The sequence below is a fragment of the Solanum lycopersicum genome, chromosome 5 (assembly GCF_036512215.1).
Source record: "Solanum lycopersicum chromosome 5, SLM_r2.1".
Taxonomy (NCBI): Eukaryota; Viridiplantae; Streptophyta; class Magnoliopsida; order Solanales; family Solanaceae; genus Solanum; species Solanum lycopersicum.
In genome coordinates this window covers 3,030,701-3,054,732 of record NC_090804.1, presented here as the reverse complement: position 1 = coordinate 3,054,732, position 24,032 = coordinate 3,030,701, and the positions used below count along the sequence as shown (strand labels likewise).

The 24,032-nt window shown below is 29.8% G+C and overlaps 3 protein-coding genes across 4 annotated transcripts; all 3 read right to left on the bottom strand.

Moving 5' to 3' along the window:
• Positions 1–102: 102 nt before the first annotated feature.
• Positions 103–7,421, bottom strand: LOC101261329 (uncharacterized). Of its 2 annotated transcripts, XM_004238817.5 has the most exons (13): positions 7,121–7,421; positions 6,922–7,031; positions 6,705–6,815; positions 6,546–6,603; positions 4,600–4,689; positions 4,018–4,112; positions 3,767–3,820; positions 2,272–2,409; positions 1,825–1,882; positions 1,614–1,728; positions 1,417–1,486; positions 531–602; positions 103–395 (listed from the first exon to the last, which is right to left on the bottom strand). In XM_004238817.5, the coding sequence occupies exons 1-13, from the start codon at positions 7,296–7,298 to the stop codon at positions 279–281; spliced, it is 1,266 nt and encodes a 421-aa protein (XP_004238865.1). In that variant the 5' UTR covers positions 7,299–7,421; the 3' UTR covers positions 103–278. The 2 variants fall into 2 exon arrangements, with proteins under 2 accessions (XP_004238865.1, XP_069153854.1); XM_069297753.1 differs by lacking the exon at positions 2,272–2,409.
• A 1,802-nt stretch (positions 7,422–9,223) lies between these two features.
• On the bottom strand, positions 9,224–9,811 carry LOC101265130 (uncharacterized). Its single transcript, XM_004239352.5, has one exon. The coding sequence runs from the start codon at positions 9,653–9,655 to the stop codon at positions 9,410–9,412; it is 246 nt and encodes an 81-aa protein (XP_004239400.1). The 5' UTR covers positions 9,656–9,811; the 3' UTR covers positions 9,224–9,409.
• Positions 9,812–10,997: 1,186 nt separating this feature from the next.
• On the bottom strand, positions 10,998–16,010 carry LOC101261027 (uncharacterized). Its single transcript, XM_004238816.5, has 11 exons — positions 15,649–16,010; positions 14,566–14,644; positions 14,421–14,491; positions 14,292–14,341; positions 13,392–13,465; positions 13,237–13,299; positions 12,783–12,870; positions 12,237–12,299; positions 12,079–12,158; positions 11,421–11,492; positions 10,998–11,329 (listed from the first exon to the last, which is right to left on the bottom strand). Exons 2-11 carry the CDS (start codon positions 14,595–14,597, stop codon positions 11,248–11,250), a joined length of 675 nt encoding a protein of 224 aa, XP_004238864.1. The 5' UTR covers positions 14,598–14,644; positions 15,649–16,010; the 3' UTR covers positions 10,998–11,247.
• Between the last annotated feature and the right edge of the window lie 8,022 nt (positions 16,011–24,032).

The following is a 24,032-nucleotide window of genomic DNA, read 5'->3' as shown; positions in this document are numbered from 1 at the left end:
TTTTAAAAACGAGAAGAAACATAAAAGTATGTCTTTCACGTGAGATGGAGCCATTGGACAAGAATACCGAGTGTGGAGGAGTTAAGAGGACGAACAAAGACATGACAGACCAAAAGAAACCAGTAAGTACATTTACTTGGGCGGGAAGTTAAACAAGCACTCAAAAATTCTGAATCAGTGGTTTTGCACATATCAGTATTTACAAGAAAAACAATTCATAGTGAAGAAATTGCCAAATTTTTCTTGGTAGCTTACATTTACAAGAGAAGATTATGATTTCATGCCTTGTGTTGTGCATAGATTGACGTACGAACTGCGTGATGAGAAGACAAGTTTTTTCCATTTACAAGAAGTTGTTCCACAAAATCCACTCGCACTGATTTGAACTGGTAGTGCTGTAGGGTCAAAATTAACAAGTAACTACAATGATTTTCGCAAGCTAGAAACAAGAAATTTTGAGATATCCAAAGTAGATGGTAAAGTTGCAACAAGTGCAGTATATCATAAATAACATAACAATCGGAGATTACCTTTCCTTTCCAAGAAAAATCAACAAAACGGTAGAAAGGCTCCAATAAAGTGACTTGATCTCCTTCTTTAATCTGTCAATAAGAGTAAATTGCACTTGAATGAAGTGATAAGTTATAAGACCTTGGCAAAAAGATCAAATCAATCCAAAAGTGGCTAATTACTTCGATAAGTCTAGTTAAAACAGCATAGTCATGGTTATCTCTACATTCACCAACTCTCATTTTCAAATTAATACATCAGATAAAGTTCAATCAATTAGTCACATCAGTTTGTTCTTTGTCAATGCAGGACAGAGGAGGTGATATGTTGACAATTTTGAAGTAAGCAATACTTCCAAAGAACTAATGAATGTATTCACTGTATGAAATCTGGGGTCAGATTGAAATGTGGGGCAAAATCAGATTTTTGAATGATCCATTCACTTATTTACATGAATGCAAAGAACAGGTCTTGTAAGTTATAAGGAATGGAAAAGAAACATTTCTTCATGAAGATATGTGATGCAGAAAATGAAAAGCTTATATGGCAGTGTTCTAATATTAATGATACTACTACGGGAGGCAGCCAATGACATAGATTGTTCGGGCAACATTGTTGATCTACGGCATCACATTATTATCTTCAATTGAGGCTAAGGTATTTTGGATACGTTATTTACACTTCCTATAGTTCTTCTTTCAAGTAGGAAAAATGAGATGAGAAAAACCATATTATTTATCAAGTGTATTGCTACTGCTGCTGTTAAGCACAAACAGGGACATGAAAACAAAAAAAGTGTTGGTTGCTTAATCTGTCTCTTCAGATTCGTAACAAGATCCCTTTTTCATGAATTGAGTAACACAAACAAAGAACTGTGATAAGAACAGCTCCAGAAGGACGACTTACAGCATCACTGCGAATACCATACACTGTAATTACGGAACATGTGTGATTGGAATCAGATAGCACATAGCACCTGCAGATTATAAGATGAAGTTTGAAAACCAGTTAATAATGCCATTTCATTTACAAAGGGGATAAATAATGAGCAAAGTGATAAAACAATGAACTGCTCTAGGTTCATAAAAATCAAGGTAACTTACAATGGAGCTACACTCTCTTTCTTAGCAAAGAACAAAACTTTCCCTGTGACTGCAATTCCTTTATTTAGACCTTCAGATAGGAGATCCATGGTTGCTCTTTTGTATGAATGACTCACTGCAGGATGTTCCTTGGTTAAACCATCATCCATACTGAGGTTTGATCAAACATCAAACTCTTTTGTTAACTAAGTAGATGAAAATAAATCCTTACAATCAACTGTAGCAAGCGATGATGATAGGGAAGAAAGCCGCTTAGCCTTAGTCTGACCCTGAGAGATATGACCAAATCAAACGTTTATAGCATCAGTAACAGGAGACATTTTTGTTTATAATCTGCAAGTCAGGTATCATAAGCTGCAAAAGTATCACCCGTGTTCCATATCAGGGACAAGACTGTGTAAATGCATTGAAATTTTTTATCAAATCCCTTCTTTTTTGGGTTCTGGAAAGGGTTCTATTTGGATGATTTTATAACTCACACACTTCACATCTCAGACAATAAAAATTAGATGAACAGTAAGTGTCCTGTCATAAATCTTCAGATATTTCTTTACGACTCTAGTGCTGTCAGCCACGATTTCCTAAATGCTTGCCAAAATAAAACGAAGGATCACTGGAAATACTTCATGCAATCTAGCCACAACAAAAATAATCTCACCCGAAGCAAATAGTCTAATTTATCAAGAAGCAGAACTATCATTTGTGCATCCTCCATAGCACTAAGACCAGGATCCATTAATGCAGCAGCTTCAAATCCAGTAAGGGCTCTCTCATAATTCTCCAGATATTTGTTCACCTTTACGAATCAGATCATATTAACCAAGCATTAATTGTAAATGACTATGAGAGGGAAGTGAAGACAACATTTTAGACATCATTGTGCATGCAGGCATTAGTTTTAAAAAGGAAGAAAAGTAAGCTTCTTTAAATAGGCTCCTAATTTTGTATGACTATGCATATAATGCCCAAGCCACTAAAAATATTAAGATCATAATAAGCAGAAAACTTTGTATAGATTAGTAGATCTTCATAAATCCAATTCTAAGCATAACGAGAATAGGAAAAAAAGATGAAGAGAGAGTTAAATATCTGCATATATTTATTATAAATCAATTACACACCCCATTCATGAAGAGTCACCGATTTCGTGAGGAAAATGGAGTGGACTATTAATAATTCACTTTTTTTTAATTCCAACATAAGCATTTGAAGTTGCAAATATATGCATTTTGATGGTCTTCTTGAAACTACATCAACTATGCACCCATTGATATCTGCATATATTAAAATATCATTTGAAGGGGGTTCTTTGATTCTCTCAAAATGCTAAAGTGGTTCCTACCGTGAAAAAGGTGATAGGATTCAAGAAGGAAAAAAGAAGGGTTAAATGAGTTGAGATCACATTATGTTTTCCCCTCATCTCGAAGTTCCATCACATTCCCTGAATTGACAGATCTCTTTGCTGATGAAGGTCCCTGCATCAACTAATTTTTGTTTTTATTATAAAGTTTCAGGTATACTTTTCCCAAATCGACATTTCATTCCTTGGATTTGGAGAAATTGATTATTTAATATACACCTTTTTTCTGGATTAATTCAATTGGCATTCTACTTATATCTCAAATGCAAAACAGAACCATGGTCATACAATCACACAAGTGGGGTTTGGGTAGTGTGTATGCAAGCCTACCACTACCTCGTGAAGGTAGAAAGGTTGTTTCCGATAGAACCGTGGTCATAAAGAGGCATTAATTCCACAACTAAAATGGACGAAGGGGGTACTACTGATGGACAGAAGGCAACAACTATATACCCGAATAAAGTGGGGTACGAGACCTTACCCCTACCTTGGGAGGTAGAGAGCTGACGGACAGAAGGCAAAACAGAAAAAGAAGATCTAGCTTTCCAGCTTGTAAAATCTCATTATGGGACACTTTCCCATCTAATTTTCTTTTCCTTTATATTCATATAGCTGACCCCAACTTGTTTAGGAATGAGGCAATCAGTTGCAACCACAACCAAACTTCTCACAGATAACAAGTGAGTCTAGAAAAGCCACTTTTGCTATAATGTTTCTGAGATGTTATCAAAAAATCTCACACTAAATTACTACACAATAGGATAAATCAGAATTGAGAAGTTATAAGGCTTACAGTGGCACAACTGTAGTACAGATCAGGATTTGACTTCATTTTTTCATCTCTCTCCTGAAAAGGGTTCAGAATTAGAAGAGGTTCCAAGTTTCTAAATAAAACATAGAGCATAACGGACTTAAAATGCTCAACATACAGCCAATAAACCTGAAGTTCATGAGCAAGATTATAACAGGACAGGTGCAGACTCCCAAGAGACGTTGTGTTTAATATAAGCTTTATAGAAGTCCAATCGGCAAATGTATACTTACAGCATTCTGGTATGCTTTTAATGACTGTAGAAGCTTGCTGTGGTCCCATGATCCAGTCACAAAAAAAGAAATGAGAAATGCATTTCCTAGGTTATCTGTTAAAAAAGGATGGAAGCCATACTAGTCAATTAAAAAAAGGCAGACAAAAGCCCATCGAAGAAACTTGAATTTGGATGCATTAAATGTGAATCATGGTTCATCGATCCAGAAAAATCCATACGCAATCAGTTAGAGTATGAATCTAGCAGAACTTTAGCCGTGCATGGTGCTGAAGTAACCTAAGGTGAAAAGTGAAGTGTAGCATGCACTCTTTTGTTTGTTTTTTTTTTGTGTAGCATGCACTCGAAATGTATAAGTACTAAATCTACTTAGTTGCCATGCCTTAATCATGAGTGCGTATAGAAACTACATTTTGCTTCTAAGCTATAACATGCTATAAAGCAAGGCAAACATGGACTTAATATCATTGACTAGCACTAGGTCAAAGGTGAATAGAGAAATAGATAGTGGTTGAACAAACATAACTAAGGGATGTTAGAGCTCGGAATTAAGGAAGTGTCTCCTTTAAACTAGATTCCTTACACCAAGAATATCCATCCTTGACATCCAAAGCGATTGCTTCCCTGGCATGTTTGATGCTTTCATCAACAATTTCTTCTGGATTTTCAGCATCTGCAAAGTAAATATAGATGAATAAAGTATGATCAGCCTTCTTAGGAAAAGAAATGTCAGCGAATATGTTAACTTTTCACCATAAGCAAAAATACAGACAAGAAAGCTTAAATATACATTCTTTACTTTAATACTTCAAGATTAAGATAAATAATCTAAAATGTAGAAATCTCGAAGTAGAGTGGTTGATCAGTTTGGAGAGTAGAACAGAGGGATAGAAGTGGTATCCTTTCGTATTAAGACTCAAAAGAACATGTAGAATAGAAATTTCAGGCATAAATTACAGTAACGTCTATGTAAATGACATTTCAGGTTTTACTGTTGATGAAATATGACATTATATGATCATACTGAAGTTAAGAGATTTCGTAAGGAAGAATCAGAAGGGAAAACTCCAAGGATGAAAATTGCCACATTGCAGCAGCACAATTTTTTTTAATCTAGAAAAAAATATATTCTGTTTTTCCCTGCAAAACGTCTGGTTTCTTTCTAGTCAAAATGTCCATGATTGACATAACTCATAAGGGAATTGTTATTCATATCTGACACTGCTTATGTTTTGCCCCTGCCAACTGGTCATTGTTTGATTTAACTGCCAGCCAAACTCACCGAGTCCCATAAAGATTCCAGAACAGACACCAGATTTGCCAAGTGTTATTCGGCAAGTACACCTTCTATGCTATAGATGTCTCGCAGATTCGATAGTCTTCCCAAAAGCAACACCCACTACAGAGATTGAATAATCTTCTTTGCACGTTGTGATGTGTTAAACATGCCTCAGTAAATCTACCCATCCAAAAGAAAAACCAATTTTATTGGAAATTTTGCTGTCCCTAGCATTTTTAATGGTCCTTAAACATTATCACTGACTTCATTCCTGAGTAGCTATGATAGCACAACTATATAGAATAATTCCTTCCTTTGTTGTTCTCCACAATTCTGAATCCTTTGAGTTTTCATCCGGTGTCAGCTCTCCTAGTGATTCAGTAACTATGACAGTCTCCGAATCATTAATGTTTCTTTTAGATTCTACATCTTTGTTGAATAAAGCTGGATATTTTTGTTTTGGTGTTCCATTATCCTGCAACTTATCAAGCCACAATCTGATATTTACCACACCTACTTTCAATTTGACTTATTCAACAAACTGATTCCATAAGGTTATATTTTTCTCCATACAACCCCATTAATTGCAAATACAGCCCTCAAAATTAGGTACTGGGAGATATCATCATTATGGATGCCTCAATTTCTCTAGACATCAGGTTGGTGATATTTGTAGGTTCCTAGCAAATCACACAAGTCTGACCACATTGCCTTGAATTTCTATTTATAATTTAAAGTTCCTTACATGATGTTATGTCCCATCTTTGGAAAGGAAAAGTTCTAGTCTTCCTTTTTTTGATAAAGTCAAAGTTTTATTGATAAAGTACCAAGATGGCACAGGATCATACAAGACTCAACAAACAAACCATAACATCAAAGAATCAAGTAACTCTCCAAGGGAGAACTCTAGTCTACCATTTATTTAATGCTAAATAATACATCATAGAACTTTACGTCTATGTGTGATACAGGTACTATTGTATGCCTCAGAATTAATAATATGTTGGAAACCTCAAAAAAGAATGGGAAGTATACATAATAAATCATTCAGTTTGAAGTTCTTCATGGTTGTACCCAACTTCATTAGGTTTGGTCACTCAGTAAAAGAAAGCCTTCATATGGTCACATTTCCTCCTATTCACAATTCAGTAATATATATTATATATCTTATCAGAATAAAAGGAGTAGCATATGTACTTGCGATGCTCGTTAAGGAACAAAAAAAACTCAAAGCCTAAAGCAATATTCACCATGAGACAGTTTCCTTTCAAGCATTGATAGTTGACATAGAATCTTCTTATTTGGACCCTGAAAAAATCAACAAATGGAAGCATTATATGTTAGACCTTTTTTATAATACTTCTCTATTAAAATCTTATAGTAACAAATGTAGCAGCAGCATAACCCACCTTGCCAAGAGCAAACATAAAGCAGTTTTTAGCTGCATTTAAATCTCCTTTCTTCCAAATGCAGTTACCCAGACACAGCCAAGCATCCACAAGAGATGGATTCAACTTAACCTAAAACGAACAAATTGACAAACACTTCAAATAACAATGCTACTAACTCAATAACAAAGCATATTTAGGACATCCAATTAGCTTTCTGTATTTATCTTTTACTCACAGCTTTAGACAGATGATCCTCAGCTTCCTTCTTATACACAGGAACTGCATCCAGTATTTTCCCTCTTAGATACTCAGAGGTTGCACGTTGAAGTGGCAATTTCCTCTTTTCTGCAGAAATTTATCAGAAACTTAATCCAAATTCGACGCAATTCCTACTACTTCCGCAGAAGTTAGCTTGAATAATACAGAGAGTTTACCTATAGGAATTTTATCGAGGATTTGAAGAGCTAGATCAGATTGGCTTTGCAATTTGGAGTCTCTCTCCTCCGAAGTTAAGCGGAAACAGTTGTCGCGAAAATTATAAAGGTCATCGGCGGCTGCAGTTGCCTGTGCAAACAAGTCCTCTCCGGCGACTTCTCCGGTTGGAATGCTCATCTCCGGAGATTCTGCTCGAGGTTAACGAAGGAAGGCTGTAATACAAAATTACAAAATGGAATTTATTTAACTCTAAATATATATAGTTTTGATCTTTAGTTACCAAATTAGACTTGTAATGTTAATAAATAATTTTTGTAAATCATCTTAATATCCATGATGATGTAATCCTAATTAAAATAAATAATAAAGCAAGAAATTACTAATTTTAGAAAATTTTAGAGGCATTTTCCGAATAAATTTTTATCAAATTTTAGGATATATATCCATCCTTATTATTTAATATAATGACCGTTGTAGAATAATATAATTTATATTGACATAATTTTAGAGAATTAATAATGATAGGAAAATTTATTTTAAATTTTAATTAAGGGGATTCAGAGTTACGATAGAAATTTTCTTTCCCGTTTTTCGAAAACACCAATATATTTTTGTTCTAAAAACTGTAAAATTAACAAAATCTCATAAATCGATCATTATTACTAAGGATCAAACATAGTTCATCATAAGATAATCTTTATCTAATTAAATCTCTATGCAATAAGAAGCAGATTCAAAAAAAATTATTTAGCAAATTTTTTTTAAAAAATTATGGTAGATCATTTCAAATTTTGATTTTTGAATGAAATTTTTAAATCCTCACGAAATTTACTTCTAATTAATCTATGTATAAATATAATCGCAAAAACTCATCTAATCAAATCTCGACTTGTTCTAACAAATATTAACTTGTGAACTTCCAATAATGCTACTTAGACATCCAAAATGGTCACTAGCACATGTCACGAACAATGTACAAGTAGTGCACTATCAATAAATACTTTCAAACTAATCAAACTATATTGAAATGTAACAAATCTCTTAATATCTTTTGGTTATTCAAATCATCAACCTCCTCGTATCGTTTCCGCTGCATCGAAGAGTATTTATGCACTATGTTCTAATTCAGTGATAAGAAAAATAGCGTTGGGATGGGATCTACGATGTGATATAAAAGTAAACCGGGGGAAATACATTATCCTGGGGTTAGCTATCTTGGGATAACTTATCCTATAACTATGATATTAGATGGTGAGATAAGTTATTCCAAACATGGTAATCAAATAACATAATTTTTTTTATCTCATTACTATTATTTTTTAATTTCTCACACCAAATGAGAGTTAAAACAATACTTTAAAATAATAAAGCTATAATATTATTTAAGTAGTAAATTTACATGGTTATATTTACTATTTCAAGGAATAATTAAAAATTATACCTCACTAATTTTTTCATCTCGGACCTTATTTCTCTCCAACGTTCAATTTAACACAATTTACTTTTAATTTCTTCATGTTCAAGTTAGAAGTTTTCCTCAAATTTATGCCATTATGATTAACTTCCAATATTGTAGTTGAATGGAAGTCGTTTAAACATAAAATATCAAAGAAGTATGTAATTGTTTTAACGTATATATTAGAAAGATATGCAAAATATCATGTATACAAAAATTAAAAGTTGCCAAGCTAATTTTACCAATAATTAGGAAAAGGAAGGAAAATTGAAGTAACAAAAGATTTTGATAAATCCCAAAACAAAAACGAAATTTTTTATTTTTTTTTATGTAGTAAACCTAAGTAACACCAAATTTTGATTGAATTTTTGTTCCTCAAGGTTTATAATCATTTCCCCTTTTAAATTAATCTAATCAAATATTATTAGAATAAATTTTATAAAAGAAGAATCAGCCACACTAGTAATTCTTTGGCAACAAGAATTATCCCAATAACATATCTAATATAGTTCAACAAAATGTGATACCAAAGAAAATTCATTATTATATGAATTTAACCTTTATTTTATTTGTTATATTAAATAGCTCTTCGACTTTAAAAATTAAAAATTTGATAGAAAAATCAGAAATACAAGAAAACTTGAACTAATAACAAAATACCATGCATACATAAATTACTTCATGACTTTGCATATAAACTTAGTAGTAGAACTTTTTTACATGATCCAAAAAGTTCCATAATTCTTACCAAAACGAAATAATAAAACCCAAAAAAAACATTAAAATTAAAACACACACTAATATTTATTTATTTATTTATTTTAAAGCATGATCATTTTCCCTTTTGTCCAGAGTGGAGACCAGAGAAGTAACCCTGTGGGTTACTCTCAAAGCCACCCCTTGAAATGTACGCGCCGCCGCCACCTGGCGCCTTCATTGACCCGCCGCCGCCGCTCCCCTTAGCAGAGCCGCCACTACCACCGCCACTTTTAGCACCACCACTTCCACCTCCACCACCGTTTCCGCCGCCGCCGCCGCCTCCCTTACCACCACCGCCACCACCTTTGCCACCAGGCATTTTATATTGTCGTATAATAGATAATATATATTAGCACTCTGGAACGAATTATAGTAATATCTTTATCCACGCTCTCCTTTATATAGAGAGAATTATTCCCCTCTCTAATTTAACTCTTTGTATTATTCTTTTATTTCGATTTACGTGACACTCTTCAGATTTTAAAAGAAATTTATGACTATCTTTTCATCTTAATTTCCGTGACACTCTTCAGATTCCAAAAGAAATTTATGACTATCTTTTCATCTCAATTTATGTGATATTCTTCGAATTTCAAAAGAAATTTATAACTATCATAACTTATTTATACTCTCTTTGTTCACATTTATTTATGATGCTTTGTTTTACTATGACTCTAAAAGTCATTTGATAAATCTTTATTGCTACGTTGAATTAGATTTATTCAATATTTTAAATATTTAAAAGCTATACAAAAATATAATAAATTATACTTAATTTTATATTTGTATGACAGTAAAATACATGTTAAAATATGGATTAAAATCTTATAATTTGATTATTAAAAAAAGTAAGAATTTCACTTTATGTATAACTACTATATATTCTATCATGTATTAAGATGTGTATTATTAAGATACTAAATTTTTTGATATTAGCAATGCAATAATTTCAATGCATACATTTACATATATAATTAAAAATCTTATTACCCCTCAAAACTTTTTTTACATCTTTTTAATATATACAATGCATGCTATTTTTTAATGTACAAACTACTTTTAATGCACAAAAATAATTTTAATATAATCAATATACACATGCAAGTATTACTAACACACTCTAATCTATTTAATAAATACTTAAAATGATCCAAACCAATGTAAACTAGTTGTATGCTACTGAGTCTTTACACATTGTTTGGATAGTTATTACGTATCATTTCATAATGTATCGTATTATATGGTATGTATATTATTTTACTGCTCACATCCTATAGTAAACCAATATACATACAACACAATATAATATATTATAAAATGATATATAATACAATACGATACATTATTGATCAAACATTTACTGATAGTCACTATGCAACTAAGCAAATTAAGTTTAAAAATAATGGAAATCAAAGTATTCAATGCTATTAATAAGGAGCATTATTGTAAAGATAACATATGTATGAAGGTTATATAAAACACTGGCAAAAAATAGGTTAACCTAAAAATTGCTGATGAAAAAGTGAAAAACTAAATCATAAGAACTTGCCAATAAAACTTAGATAGTAAACGAGAAGAATGAAATTATTAAACACTTTTGTCCATAAAATTTCGAAATTCAACTTGACCAATGCAGGACACAAGAAATACACACAAAGAGCTTCATAAGAATAGGGGCAACAGTAATGCCAACCATAACTTTGAAAAAATCTTCATCACAGAGTACAGAAAAATACATAACTGATCACGAAGCAGCGCGAGAGTCGCTACCTCAAACCCTCTAAACGATACAAGGATGCTGCTTATTTACGATATATATAGAAGTTTCAGTACCTACTGTCAAATTGTACACCACTAATTCGATACAAGGATTTACGACACTAACAACGTGCTATGAACAAAATGTTGTATTCACATGTCCATACCATCGAATATCTCTCCATCTTCATCAAAACTTGAGTCGTCTAATAGGTGTCCTTCACTAACCAAGTTACTGCAATAAACAACAGTTGATCAGACCTAAATGTATGCTGGTTAAAAGTAGAATATCACATCCTGGAACATTGGAAGAGTAGAGTAATCACCTCACACAGCTGAAGCGGAAACTCACGACACGTTTCAATCTTCTATTGTAGAAGAAAAAGTGGTAAGACCATCTGGAAAAGATGCAAAGACTTGTGTTAATGGACTACCACTCATAACAAGAAATTTGACTAGTAAATACAATCTTGTCGCTCTTTTTGTCGTAGTCTCACATGATGTTTGGGCAATATTTTAATTTGAAAATGACCATGAACTACAGCTTTAACCAATCAAACAGGACAAAGAGAAACAGTTTATATAGGCAAAATGAGATGAAATAGGAAAGCCAAAACATCATATTCAAGAAAAAGGAAAGAAACATATGACAAATGGAATAATCAAAGCTGGATGTGGATGTAAATGTACTAATAAGTAAATTTTACTATAACTTACTCGTCTGAATAACATCAATCAAGCCCGAGAGCAAAAAAAAAAGTATAATACTTTCTATCTATAATAATCTCTAGCCTATTAGTTTTAGTTCAACTGCCTTGCCCTTGACCTGACCATGGTTTTTGGGTACTTCGTAAAATGTAGTTGGAGAGGACCTCAATCAGATGGTCTACATAAAAAGTTGAAGAATAGGGACCTCATGCAGAAAGTTGTCACAGTTAAACAAATAATTGGATAAAGAAGATATATCCATATAAAAAGTCTTACATGGCTCCTTTCTCGAGAAATGGATCTGCATCTGCCTCCGGATTGTAAGTGTAGAGTTCACATTCAGCAACTTTTACAACCTGCACTGCTAATAAGTTAAGCAACTTGACCATGTTCCCTCTTTGTCTCCTTTTTATGTTGATAAAAAAGTACCTCACCTCATCTAAAGCCTTGTACAAGGTTTCAAGCAGAGCACTGCCTTCATTTGCGTCAAGCCATTCCTGCAACCCAAATCATAGAATATCTAAACAAAAAGCTCGAAGTTCTCTCTATGATAGCTTAGCTATGTCTTGAAACGAATATAACATTATGACATCTCCATTACGACATAAAATACACTCACTACCCTTTCCGAAGAAAACACGGAAAAGATAAAATAGTCTAATCATCTGACTGCTCTACATATGCTATTGCAAAACACTAGAAAGAAACAGTCAAATAACGGTATATAATTCTTTTCCGAAAAGCAATTAATCTGATCTTTTGGTCTATTAAAGGCATAGATCCTAAGCACAACCTTGTTTGATTAAGTTACCTCTAGTTACATGCTAGTTAATCAAAACAAGGTAATCAAGTAAAATCAAAGGTAGGAGATGATTTCAACTGAAATGGCGACATGAGAACCAAGGCAATTGCCAATATGTTCCCATCATATAATCTGTAACAAACACAGCTTAGTAGCAGAAGAATGGAAATATAATAACCTTTGAAGCCTCAAACATGTAGACATCAAATATCTGCTTAAAACTGTCCCAGCTCTCTTCAGTGAAAAACTGGTGAGCATTCACTGCACTGTAAACCATAAAGTTGGCAAGTCAAAGCAAAACAGGGACAAATTGCATATACACGCATAATCAGAACACTGACAACAGACAAGACAACTTGAGAATTGTATTGGGAAATGGAGAGACTTGAACTCTCAGCTCCTTCAAGAGCAACAGTGATCTAAACTGTCTGTCAATCCATCTGACAACACTCCCACAGCTGTAAGAGTAGGATTATAAAGCGGGATGCCACGTCGCCAAAGAAGCTGACAGTGGCATTACCCATAATCCACCCAGTCAGCTTATACTACAAATACAAGAGGATTGTGCTTTTCCTTTTTGAGTAAATACAAATATAAAAACATTATTTATACACCATAAGTTAGAGACTTACCTGAAGTCATAATCTGGATACATGTGATAGAGAGAAAGGAGTAGATATATCAACGTTTTCCGGCTGGAATGAAAAATTAGAAAAAAAAATGCATTATGAAACAATACAAACTCGTTTCAGACGTAAAACTCCAGCCATAGGTCTGGATTCACCACCTGGATCTACACATTAGATATTCAACAGGTGAAGAAGAATCCGCATCTGAAGATTTTCCAAGATAATCAAAAATCTGCAACCAAAAGTTACTTTAAGATCTCCCGGAAGAAGAAACTTTATTAGTTACTCCTACGGAAACAAGAAGAAATTGAACGACTGTCATAAACAACCGAAGTTGCAAGAAATAAATGAAGTTTCAACAACACGGGGGAGGATGCAGTCGATAAATATACAATAATGAGCATAAAAAAGCTAATCAGGATTGAAAATAATGAGATTCAGTTTCTACATATTTGGGAGAAAGGTGTAAATTTATTTATCTTTCTGACCAAAAACAAGATGTAAAGTGAACATCATGATTAGCACAATATAATGCTTCTTGTGTCAAAGCTCTTCCATTAAAGTTGAATTGCTAATTACGCAGGACAGAAGGACTACTTCTTCCTATTTGCTAAGCTTTATTGTGCAGAACTACCACGTACCTATGCTTGTAAGAGTTAGCAGATACTCACTGAATAGTCAAGCAGCGTGCAAGCTAGTCTGGACGCAAGTGTTTTTAAAAAAATAGCATCTCTATTTTCTAATAAAAAATAATGCAAGACACACATATGGACCTCCCTGAGGATGCATAATCCCCCTGTCTTCCCTGGGTGAGCGCTTGATAGTAGAAGAAGCCTTTTGTTTTATACTTCAATACATGTGATTTCACTTATACAAAAAATTTGATGATATTAACAAAAACTTGTAATTTTCATTCACCAATCAACCTTTCATGCAAAACGAGCTCCATATTGTTGAAAATAGTAGAGAAATGAAGTGTTGCACAATGATTGCTCTACCTACCCACAGTAAAGAGTAAAAGACACATGATAGATAACATATTCATGAATCGAAGTTACCTCATTCTCCAAGCTAAGCGATAATTTCTTGTCTGTTCCAGTGTGTTTACCTAACAAGCAAAAGTAAACATCATGAGATTTTCCAGATGCAAGCGCAATTTCTACTTGGAGATCATTGGAAGCACTTACAAGAATACGCTTCGAGACATCCTTTAATGGTTCGCTCTCCAAGATTCACATGACTCAGAAAATCATTTATCCTGTACGTGCAAATAAAAAAATTTATTGCAACCAAACAACAAAAACTCTTCTGTACTTATATGTCGAAGCTTACCGATCAAGAGGGGTATATTCCAGGTACTTCATGATTGATAACAATGCAGAAGTTTAGCCCAATGATGATACCAGAGGTCCTAACAGAAAAACAAAACTTCAGGATCATAAATTATACACCCAACACCAATTAACTGTCACAAGAAATCATATTCAGATCTTATACCATGTCCAAAATCCAAATAAGAACACATCAAACTCCAATAAGAATAAACAGAACATATCAGATTTACCACATTCATAGCAAATTAATATTGTCTTTGTCGATAGGCATGATTCTTCCAATTCATAATTTAGGACCATAGTATCTTACAATCTTTTTCTTTTGAGTGCCACCCAAAGTTGAAGGGGAAAATGTGCAATTCAGATATAGCAACAGATATTAATACACATCCGAGTAAAGAAACTACGCATGACAAACTTCAAAATCTCCATAATCCCATGAATGGGGAGCACAATGAGCTCTTCAAATCTCCTCAATTAACCAACCAACAATTACATATCAATTTAGTCTAAGGATCAACATACCAGCATAATAAACTTATATGTTGTTTTATATCTCAACAAATCTATGAAATTTTTGCTCATATAAAATTCACTCAAGGAGTCCAACAAACTTCAATATTTCCACTTCTCATAACACAACATTAAAAATGCTCAAAATTTCCTCAAATCTCCATAATTGACCAACAAACAATTATTAACCATAATTACAAATCGATTTGTCCAAAGGGCGAATATGCAAGAATAATAAGCTAATATAATGTTCTATATCTCAGCAAATCTATGAATTTTTGCTCACATAAAAATGTTCATTTAAAAAACTTCAAAATTTCCTCAACACAAACACAATTCCCCCAAAACATAACATTCTAAACAAATGCAAACATGAAAAGAACCAAAACCCACAACAAAAAACCATAGATCTACAAAGTTTGACTTACAAATAAGCAAAAAAAAAAGAGCACACAAATCTGAAAATTCAAACAGAAACTTAGCTCAACACACAACAACAAAAACATACCCCTTTCAACAAACTGAAAAATAATGTGAAATTGAGAGTTAAATTCAGAAAGAAACATACCCTTTTCAACAAACTGAGATATATAGGAGAAATTTAGAGCTGAAATCAAATGGGTTATTGAAAAAATTGCTTCTTTTTTCTGGGAATTCCTTTATGATAATGAAAATGAACTCTTTATATTCGAATATTCGAAAATTTTGTGCAAAATTTGAAAGTTTGGTGAAATTTTTCTTCAAAAAATGTGAGATTTTGATGAGACAACTTTGTTGCAGTGTTGCGTTGGCATAATCTGATTGGTTGACGTTTGATGATTTTGTCGTTTTCCGTTATAGTTTGGTATTTCAATCCTGTGGATCTCTATAGAGGTTCAACCTTATCCATTAGATCACGTTCATAAAAGTTTATTTTTAAAAAAAATAGTTATTGAGAATATTTTAAAATATTGATATATATGATTATTTTATTTAATAATATTTTTTACGATGTAAGATCGATATAAATTAATACAAAATTTATGTAAGTAATGAATTTTATGGTTCAAAATCTTAGTCACGTGAAATTATAATGAAGTATGATTTTTTTTAATGTTATGAGAATACTATTTAAAAATTGATTTAAATTTTTAAATTATATGTGTTTATTCATATATTACAATAACAAAATTTTAAGTACAATTCCCTCTTTTCAAATTTAAAAGTAACGTAGATGGATTTATTAACCTTCATTATTTCTAACAATCTTATCTATGGTTTCTTTTAAGGGTAACTTTTACATATAACAAATAAAAAATTTATATTTGTATGTTATAGCAAACTTTACATAATTACACTCCATAGCAAACATAAACTGTATAATTCGCTATACATATACAATTGTATAATTTGCTGGCCTATTTCGCTGCAATTGTATAATTCGCTATCCTATTTCACTGCAATTGTATAATTCACTACCTATTTTGCTGCAATATTAAGTGTATAGCAAGAAGATAAACGTCTTTCTCTCGCTTTATACAAAAACAGAAACACAATATATACACTTCTGTTGTATAAAGTTAGAGAAAATTGTATTTCACTGCAATTGTATAATTCGCAATTTATAATTCGTTGACCTTTTTCTCTGCAATATTTGAAGTAAAATGTTTGTAAATTGTATAATTAAGTGTATAACACGAAGATATATATTTTTGCATGTGTATATACAATTTTTTCTCGCTTTATACAAAACAGAAACAGAATTATACACTTCTGTGTATAAAGCGAAAGAGGCGAGCGAGAATGGAGAGTGGCGAGCGAGAATGGAGAGTGGCAAGCGAGATTTATGGGAGAGAGACGCTGACAAATTTTAGTTAACGTTTGCTATGGAGCACAATTAAATCAAACCCTAGCTATTCCATTTATTTTAGGTTATTAGTTTGTTATTATATACAATTTTTCCTTCTTTTAATTATCTTTAATTTGAATTTTTCATCCTGTTGCAGCGTATTTTTTTTATGTCATTTTGAAGTATTTATTATTAGTATTTACTCCCTTCGTTCGGAATTGTTTGTCATGTTGCGTTTATCCAAAAGTCAATTTGACTAATTTTCAAAGATAAATTAGATCACATTAATTTGATATTTTTAAAAAATAATTAGATATTCTAAAACTATATGAAAAGTACTATAAATTACAAATTTTTTTTTTTTTGCATATTAATATGATGAAAAAGTACATCTTAAAATATTAGTCAAAATTTTTATAATTTGACTCTAAAAATAGAAATTATGACAAACAAAAAAAAGACGAAAGGAGTATTAGTTTACGAAATTATTTTAAATTTTTCGAGTAAGAAGATGAGAACGATTTGATGTTTTTAGAGTTATATTTCTAGAAATGAAGAGTTGTCGAAAAGATAGACTTTCTATTAGACTCGAAGTAAAAAATAAAAAATAATATGTCTTGTTAATTCAGAATTCGAATAGTCAAATTCAATGTGATATTATAATGTTTACCCATCATAAACTTGTTCAAATCACAAGTATTTTGACACACAATTGTTGGGGTGGGTTATCAATTAAAAGTTAGGTGACATGGTTAGGTGCCATAAATGGGCCAAAAGCCCAAGTTTTTGTTTATTGGATGGGCCAAAGCCCAAGATTTTGTATACAAGTCAAAGAGTGTGTTGGTATGGGCCTGTATCATGTATGGTTCCATGTGAAGTAACAATTACAAAGATAACCCATTTAGAACCATCATTTAAATTTAGGTTTAAATTGTTAACTCATAGCATGTTTGAAAGTTTAAAATTTAGACACATATAAGTATAACTATGTCTGAATTTCAATCATATTTTGAACTTCAATCAAATATTTATTCGATGTTGATTACTCTTCAAAATAAGAAGGTGGCGGATACGTTCGAGCACAAATTTTAAGAACAAATAATTTATATCGTGATGAACACAATAAAAAATAAATTGACTATTCGTCGCAGCGGAGTGCTTTGCTAATTTAATTTGGACCATGCACTAAAGGTCCATTTCCAATTCTCCACGTGGAAACATAAAGGCCCTAGAAAATCAAAGAATAAGAATTAAATAAAAAAACAAAAGAATACGTGGAATTAGATGATCTAATGAACGTATAGTTTATGTTGACTAATTTTTTATTTTTAATATTAAAATCAATAATTTATTGAAAAGTAATAGAATCAAGAGAAACTATACACATAACACCCAATTACAGTACGTGTCTTTATAGCTAGATTTGATTTACGACGAACATATTTTATATGTAATTTCGTAGATAAGATTTAAATAAAATAAAATGTATGTAATTTTATTTATAAGTGAAAAGTTATTTTAAACTTTTTTATTTAAGTTAAAGATCGATAATATGAGTAAACTTATTCTGATAGAATTTTCGATTGATAATAATAATAATTCAAAAAAAAGTACTAAAATCAAAATAATACCTATATCATTATTTTATTGTTAGGATTATGACTCCTAAGATTCTTGCATGCAACTAAATACATACCTAAATGTCCTAAAAAAACTAGTTGGTCAACCATACCTAATATGTTTCTAAAAAAAAAAAAATAAAATCGAATAGCAATGAAATTCGTTAGACGCTAAATAGTTTATAACTGACATGATTTTTTAGATAATTCGTTGTTAAATAGGATTGATATCGCTAATTTCTATCTTTTTGTAGTGATGTAGCTAATTTTCTTTCATGACCCGACAATTTTATTTTATTTTATTTTTATTTTTATTTTGCTTTTTAATGTCAAATTTCTCTTGTAATTCCATTTCTAGAATGGTTGGTTAACCAAATTTCTTTAATAATTTTATTTTGCTGCAAAAATTAATTTTGTAAAAGAAAAGAGAAAAAGAAAGAATAGGAGAGAACTTGAGGAATTTAATTGGTCAATTCAAAGACTTTTAAAGAAATTCATAGGCCTTTGAAAATGAATTAAACGATCATTCTTAGAAATTAATTAATTAATTAATTATTTGAAGGACCAAATCTTATACATGTTGACCTAACATTACCTTATAATTTGATAGGCTGATTTCACGATTAATATTTAAAGTACTTTTATTCAGAAAATATTCCACTCAAACTTTAATAATGAATTGAGACTTTCTTTTTAACTCGCACAAATTTAAATTATTTTTTTTATGTTTAGTATCTCGATTAAATTTAGTTCATGCACAACAAAAAAGTTTATTTGAGGGTACACTACCAGTATGATTTTCTCTTTAATCTAAGGCTCAAATTCGAGACTTATGATTTGAAGTGAAGCAGGCTCACTACTACATCACAAATCACGTTGTTAGATTTAAAACTAATTAATCTACTTTGGAGGGGAGAACGATATACCTAATTCATGTATATTCAATAATTTTGCTTACATTATAATATATGTATAAATATATTCAGTAATTTAAATATCTATAAAAAAAATTCTCAATTTTTTTGTCGAGATTCCTAAAAAAATACTTATTTGAACAATTTTCAATAAAAATCGATTTTCATTAGAGTCAATCCAAAATAACGCTCGACGAAGACATGAAATCTCCATCAAAAGCCCCAAATTTCTAATAGAAACATTCATTCGAACTTTCAGCTTTTTAGTAACATTATATATATTAATTTAAAATTGTTAAGTATTGTACATATACATATTTTAAATTCTGAATCTACCTCCGTTCCGAGTTCATTAGAAAAGAGAAGAATAACAATATATATCCATGAGGGAAGCATGATGGAGTTGACTTCTTGCATGAGTATATAATTTGAAGTTACTTATTGGTTTGGGAAGGTTACCAACCAAACCAATGAAAGAACTATGACTTTAAAGTTAATACTTAAATTTCATTTTATTTTATTTTACTATTTTATTTTTTTCTTTCTCAAATCATTTAATAAATTGGATAATTACAAAGAACACCCCAAAAGTTAGCCAACTAACCAAATTGGTACATTTATGAAGAAAAAAAAAGCATCCTAATTTTAAACCACATCAACATTCTTCCACAATTTGGCTTTAATATTTAGTTTGTAAGATAATTATTTACCAAGTTCATATTTTAAATTTATGTGCTATTCATTTAATTAACTAATTGTGGTGCTGTTTAATACGGACGGAAAGTTTAAAAATTTTGATTCAACTTTTATATTTATGTAATAGAAATAAATATCAAAATATTATATTTTTTAAAATTTTGTACATAAATTATTAAGAGTGTAAATTTTATATCTAAACTATTATTTATGTTATTTCGTAATTCTTATATCACTTTCTTTCCTCATAATCTAAATCATCCTATTAAGTTATATATTTGTAGATTCAAAATATTAAAATGACAAATTACTTAAAAGAAAGACTTTTTAGTATTTTATTTTATTTTTTCCTCTTCTATTTCGATTGGTATATTATATTTCTGATTAGAATTAATATCGTATCACTTATATCACATCAAGAGTACTTATATTGTTTATTTATTGTTGCTTCTCTACGTAATTTAAATTCTACCTCTCATAATTCGTTACAACATCAAATAAACTTCTAAATTTAATCAACTCAAGATAATATATGTTTTATTTTTGTGACAAAATAAATACTTAATATTCCTTCAATCATTTAGAAAGTCAAATTAATGTAAAATAATTGTACAGAAACTAGAACTTCTCCGTTATATATGTAGGTATAGCATATATATTGTTTAAAAAATAATTAATCAACTTGCTAAAAAAATAATCCAACTTTTATTATATTATTATTATTGCCCTATTTATTAATAAATTAACAAAAATTATTATCCAAAGAGGATAATGCACATTTTGAAGTAGACTTACAATGAAAGAGTTTCAACGTATTTTCTCAATTAATATATGTGTTGTCAACTATCGAAATACTATTTGAAATTCTTGCGTATATATTACTGAAAAAAATAAATTAGTGACCAACAATTTCTATCACTAAAAATAACAAAAATTCATTGATAATCCTTTTAATAATGGATTGCAAATGAATTATTAAAAAATCGGTCAGCTACCATCTACGTGTGTAAACTGGATCGGAATTTAAGAAAGTATAATTTTTAAAAAAAATTGTATAATTTAAAATTAAAGGTACGTAAAATACATTAAAATTATTTTAATTTTATGATCTTAAATATGTCATATAAAAAAATTAAAATTTAAGAAAAAAAAAACGAATGAATTAAAACGAAAAAATAATATATTTGCATATTTGTTATTTGTAAATTTTTGTTCAATTTTACTTATAATAAAATAGAAACTAATAATCTACGCTTCTTAGTCAAGACAATCGGCTTGCTTACCTTTCAAGATTGTGATATTTGGATTCTATCTTATCTTATTATATAAATAAAAAAATATATATCTGATATATCAAATCAGTTTAACTTTATTGAAAAAAAAAATATAATATACCAAATAGTGAATTACTTAATATATGGATCGATCATAATTTTTTTTTTCAATATCTGATATTTGTATTGACAGAAGAAAAGCTAAATTGAGTATTATTATGAGTTTGATGAGTGCATGCAATAATTTTTTATTCAAACTTTATAAAATTTGCTTAAATTTATATATATTATCAATTTAAAGCTTAGTAACTTAAAAAATTTAAATATTGAATCCTAATTCAAATTATATTGTGATATCATTTGTGTGTAATGAAAGTTTAACTAATTCAAATTCATTCGATATAAGGTTATTTAAATGAAATATAAGCCTTGGCAGATTTTTAATATCAATATTTCGAACCTAAAACTTTAACCTAATGTAGCTGGCATATAACATTTTAAACTTTATGTTAAAAGTATGTAGACATAATATGAGAAATAAAATTTGCATGCATTATTTCAACTGAAAAAAAAAATGAAAATGGCATGCATCATCGTGTGATCTTTTCATTATAAATCTTTTTAAATATATTTGCATGTTTTTTATTTAATAGTTTTTGCTAATATCATGAATTCACTTACGCTCTTTATTTATTTTGTGCTCAGTCTGAAATACAATTATGACATTGAAAGATTCTAGTTATTTTCTAGGCGGATCATCGTGAAAGAAGAGGAATTCTCGAATGTAACGCTGAAAAGAATTTAAAAAAATTAAACGAAGAGTTATAAGAGGTGAAAATCTAATGTACGATTCTATAGAGTGACATTAAAGATCTCTAGGTTTGGGGAAGGCCCCTGCGGAGAAATTGTAAACACCTTAGTTTTCATAGTTCAGTATGTTATATGATTATAATTTAAATGTATAAAAACTAATATAAAAAGTACTACTTATATATATAAGTTGCAGTTCTTCTCATATCAATATGATCTTTAAAAAAATAATTAACCACCTTAAAACATTGATCAAAGTCAATTAGTCCAATTCTCATAAACGAAATATGACAAGTAAAAGCAAACGAAAGTCAACTAAAGTATAAAATTAGATATTTTAAAAATTCTTATTACAAAACAAATTTCGAAAAGAGTGTAAATTTATTTTATAAAGAAAAACTTTTCATATAATTTAATTTAGTCAAGGTATAATCTGTGACTAATCACTACATTAATGAAACTATTATTAGGGGGATGAGTTGCATTAATCATATACATTTTGTAACTGAAAAAATGGAGACTATTTCAACTTCATTAAATCAGTTTAAAGTGTCAAATTATATATTTCATGCTAAAATTATGATAATGAATAAATTGTAAAACAAACATCAATACAAAAAAAATTAATTATTTCATTATTTTTTAAAAATTTATATGTGACTCCAAACCTTGACTTATAAACATGGGAAAATAAATTTTGCATCCATTATCTCAACCAAAAAAATAAATGAAAATGACATGCATTATCATGTGATTTTCATTCCAAATCTTTTTTTTTCATATTTATTGGATTGTTTTTTAATTTCACTCATTATAAAATTAGAAAAATTTTAAAATTATTATTTACGAAATAGACTTAGAAATTTATTTTTTAAAAATAAAAACCTTTTCATATTATTTAACTCAATCAAGGTAGTAGAGTACACGATTTGTAATTACTACATTAATGAATTATTAGGGATGAAGTTACATTAATTATAAGTTTTGAAACTGAAAATAAACGGAAATTATTTCAACTTCGTTATTTAATGAACTAATCATTCATTAATTAGTCTTATACTACTAAACAAATTAACATTCTTACACTACTTAATGCAGTAATAACGTATATACTACTCTATTATTAATTAAAATTGACTGATAATAATAGTACCTAATTTATAAAAATTTCATAATAAAGGGTAGATCTAGATAGTCAAGAATTCACATAAATTCATTAATTTTTACTCAAATTATTTATAATTATATAAATAAAAAGTATCACTAAACATATATAAATACTTTTAATTATAAAATTTCAAATGTTATTATAATGTTAATATGATATCATTATAGAAGTAAGTTACACAAGTCATAAAAATAAATTCTGAATTTAATGAAATTTTGAACTAAAAATAAAGTAAAATATAACTTGTTACAAGCATTAATAGAGTTAGACTAATCATATCACAAAAAAACTATAATATTTATTTGATTTTAATGTCTTTTTGACTATGAATTTCTTTTGCCTTAAAATATTATTATTATTATTATTATTATTACAAATTATTTAAATATAAAATTGTTTAGTATAATTTTCTTAAAGTTAAAAAAATTTGATTATTAAAATAATCTTCACTCTAAATTATTAATAATTTTTTTTTTAATTTCATAATTATTATTTTATGTATTTCAAATTTTGAAAATTTTATAAAAAAAATTATGATTAATATGTAAGAGAAACAAAGGGAAGAAAGACACGTTTTGAATGGCTCGAAACCTGAAAAGATACTGTTCATTATTTTATTCATTAATTTATTTTAAAATCATTT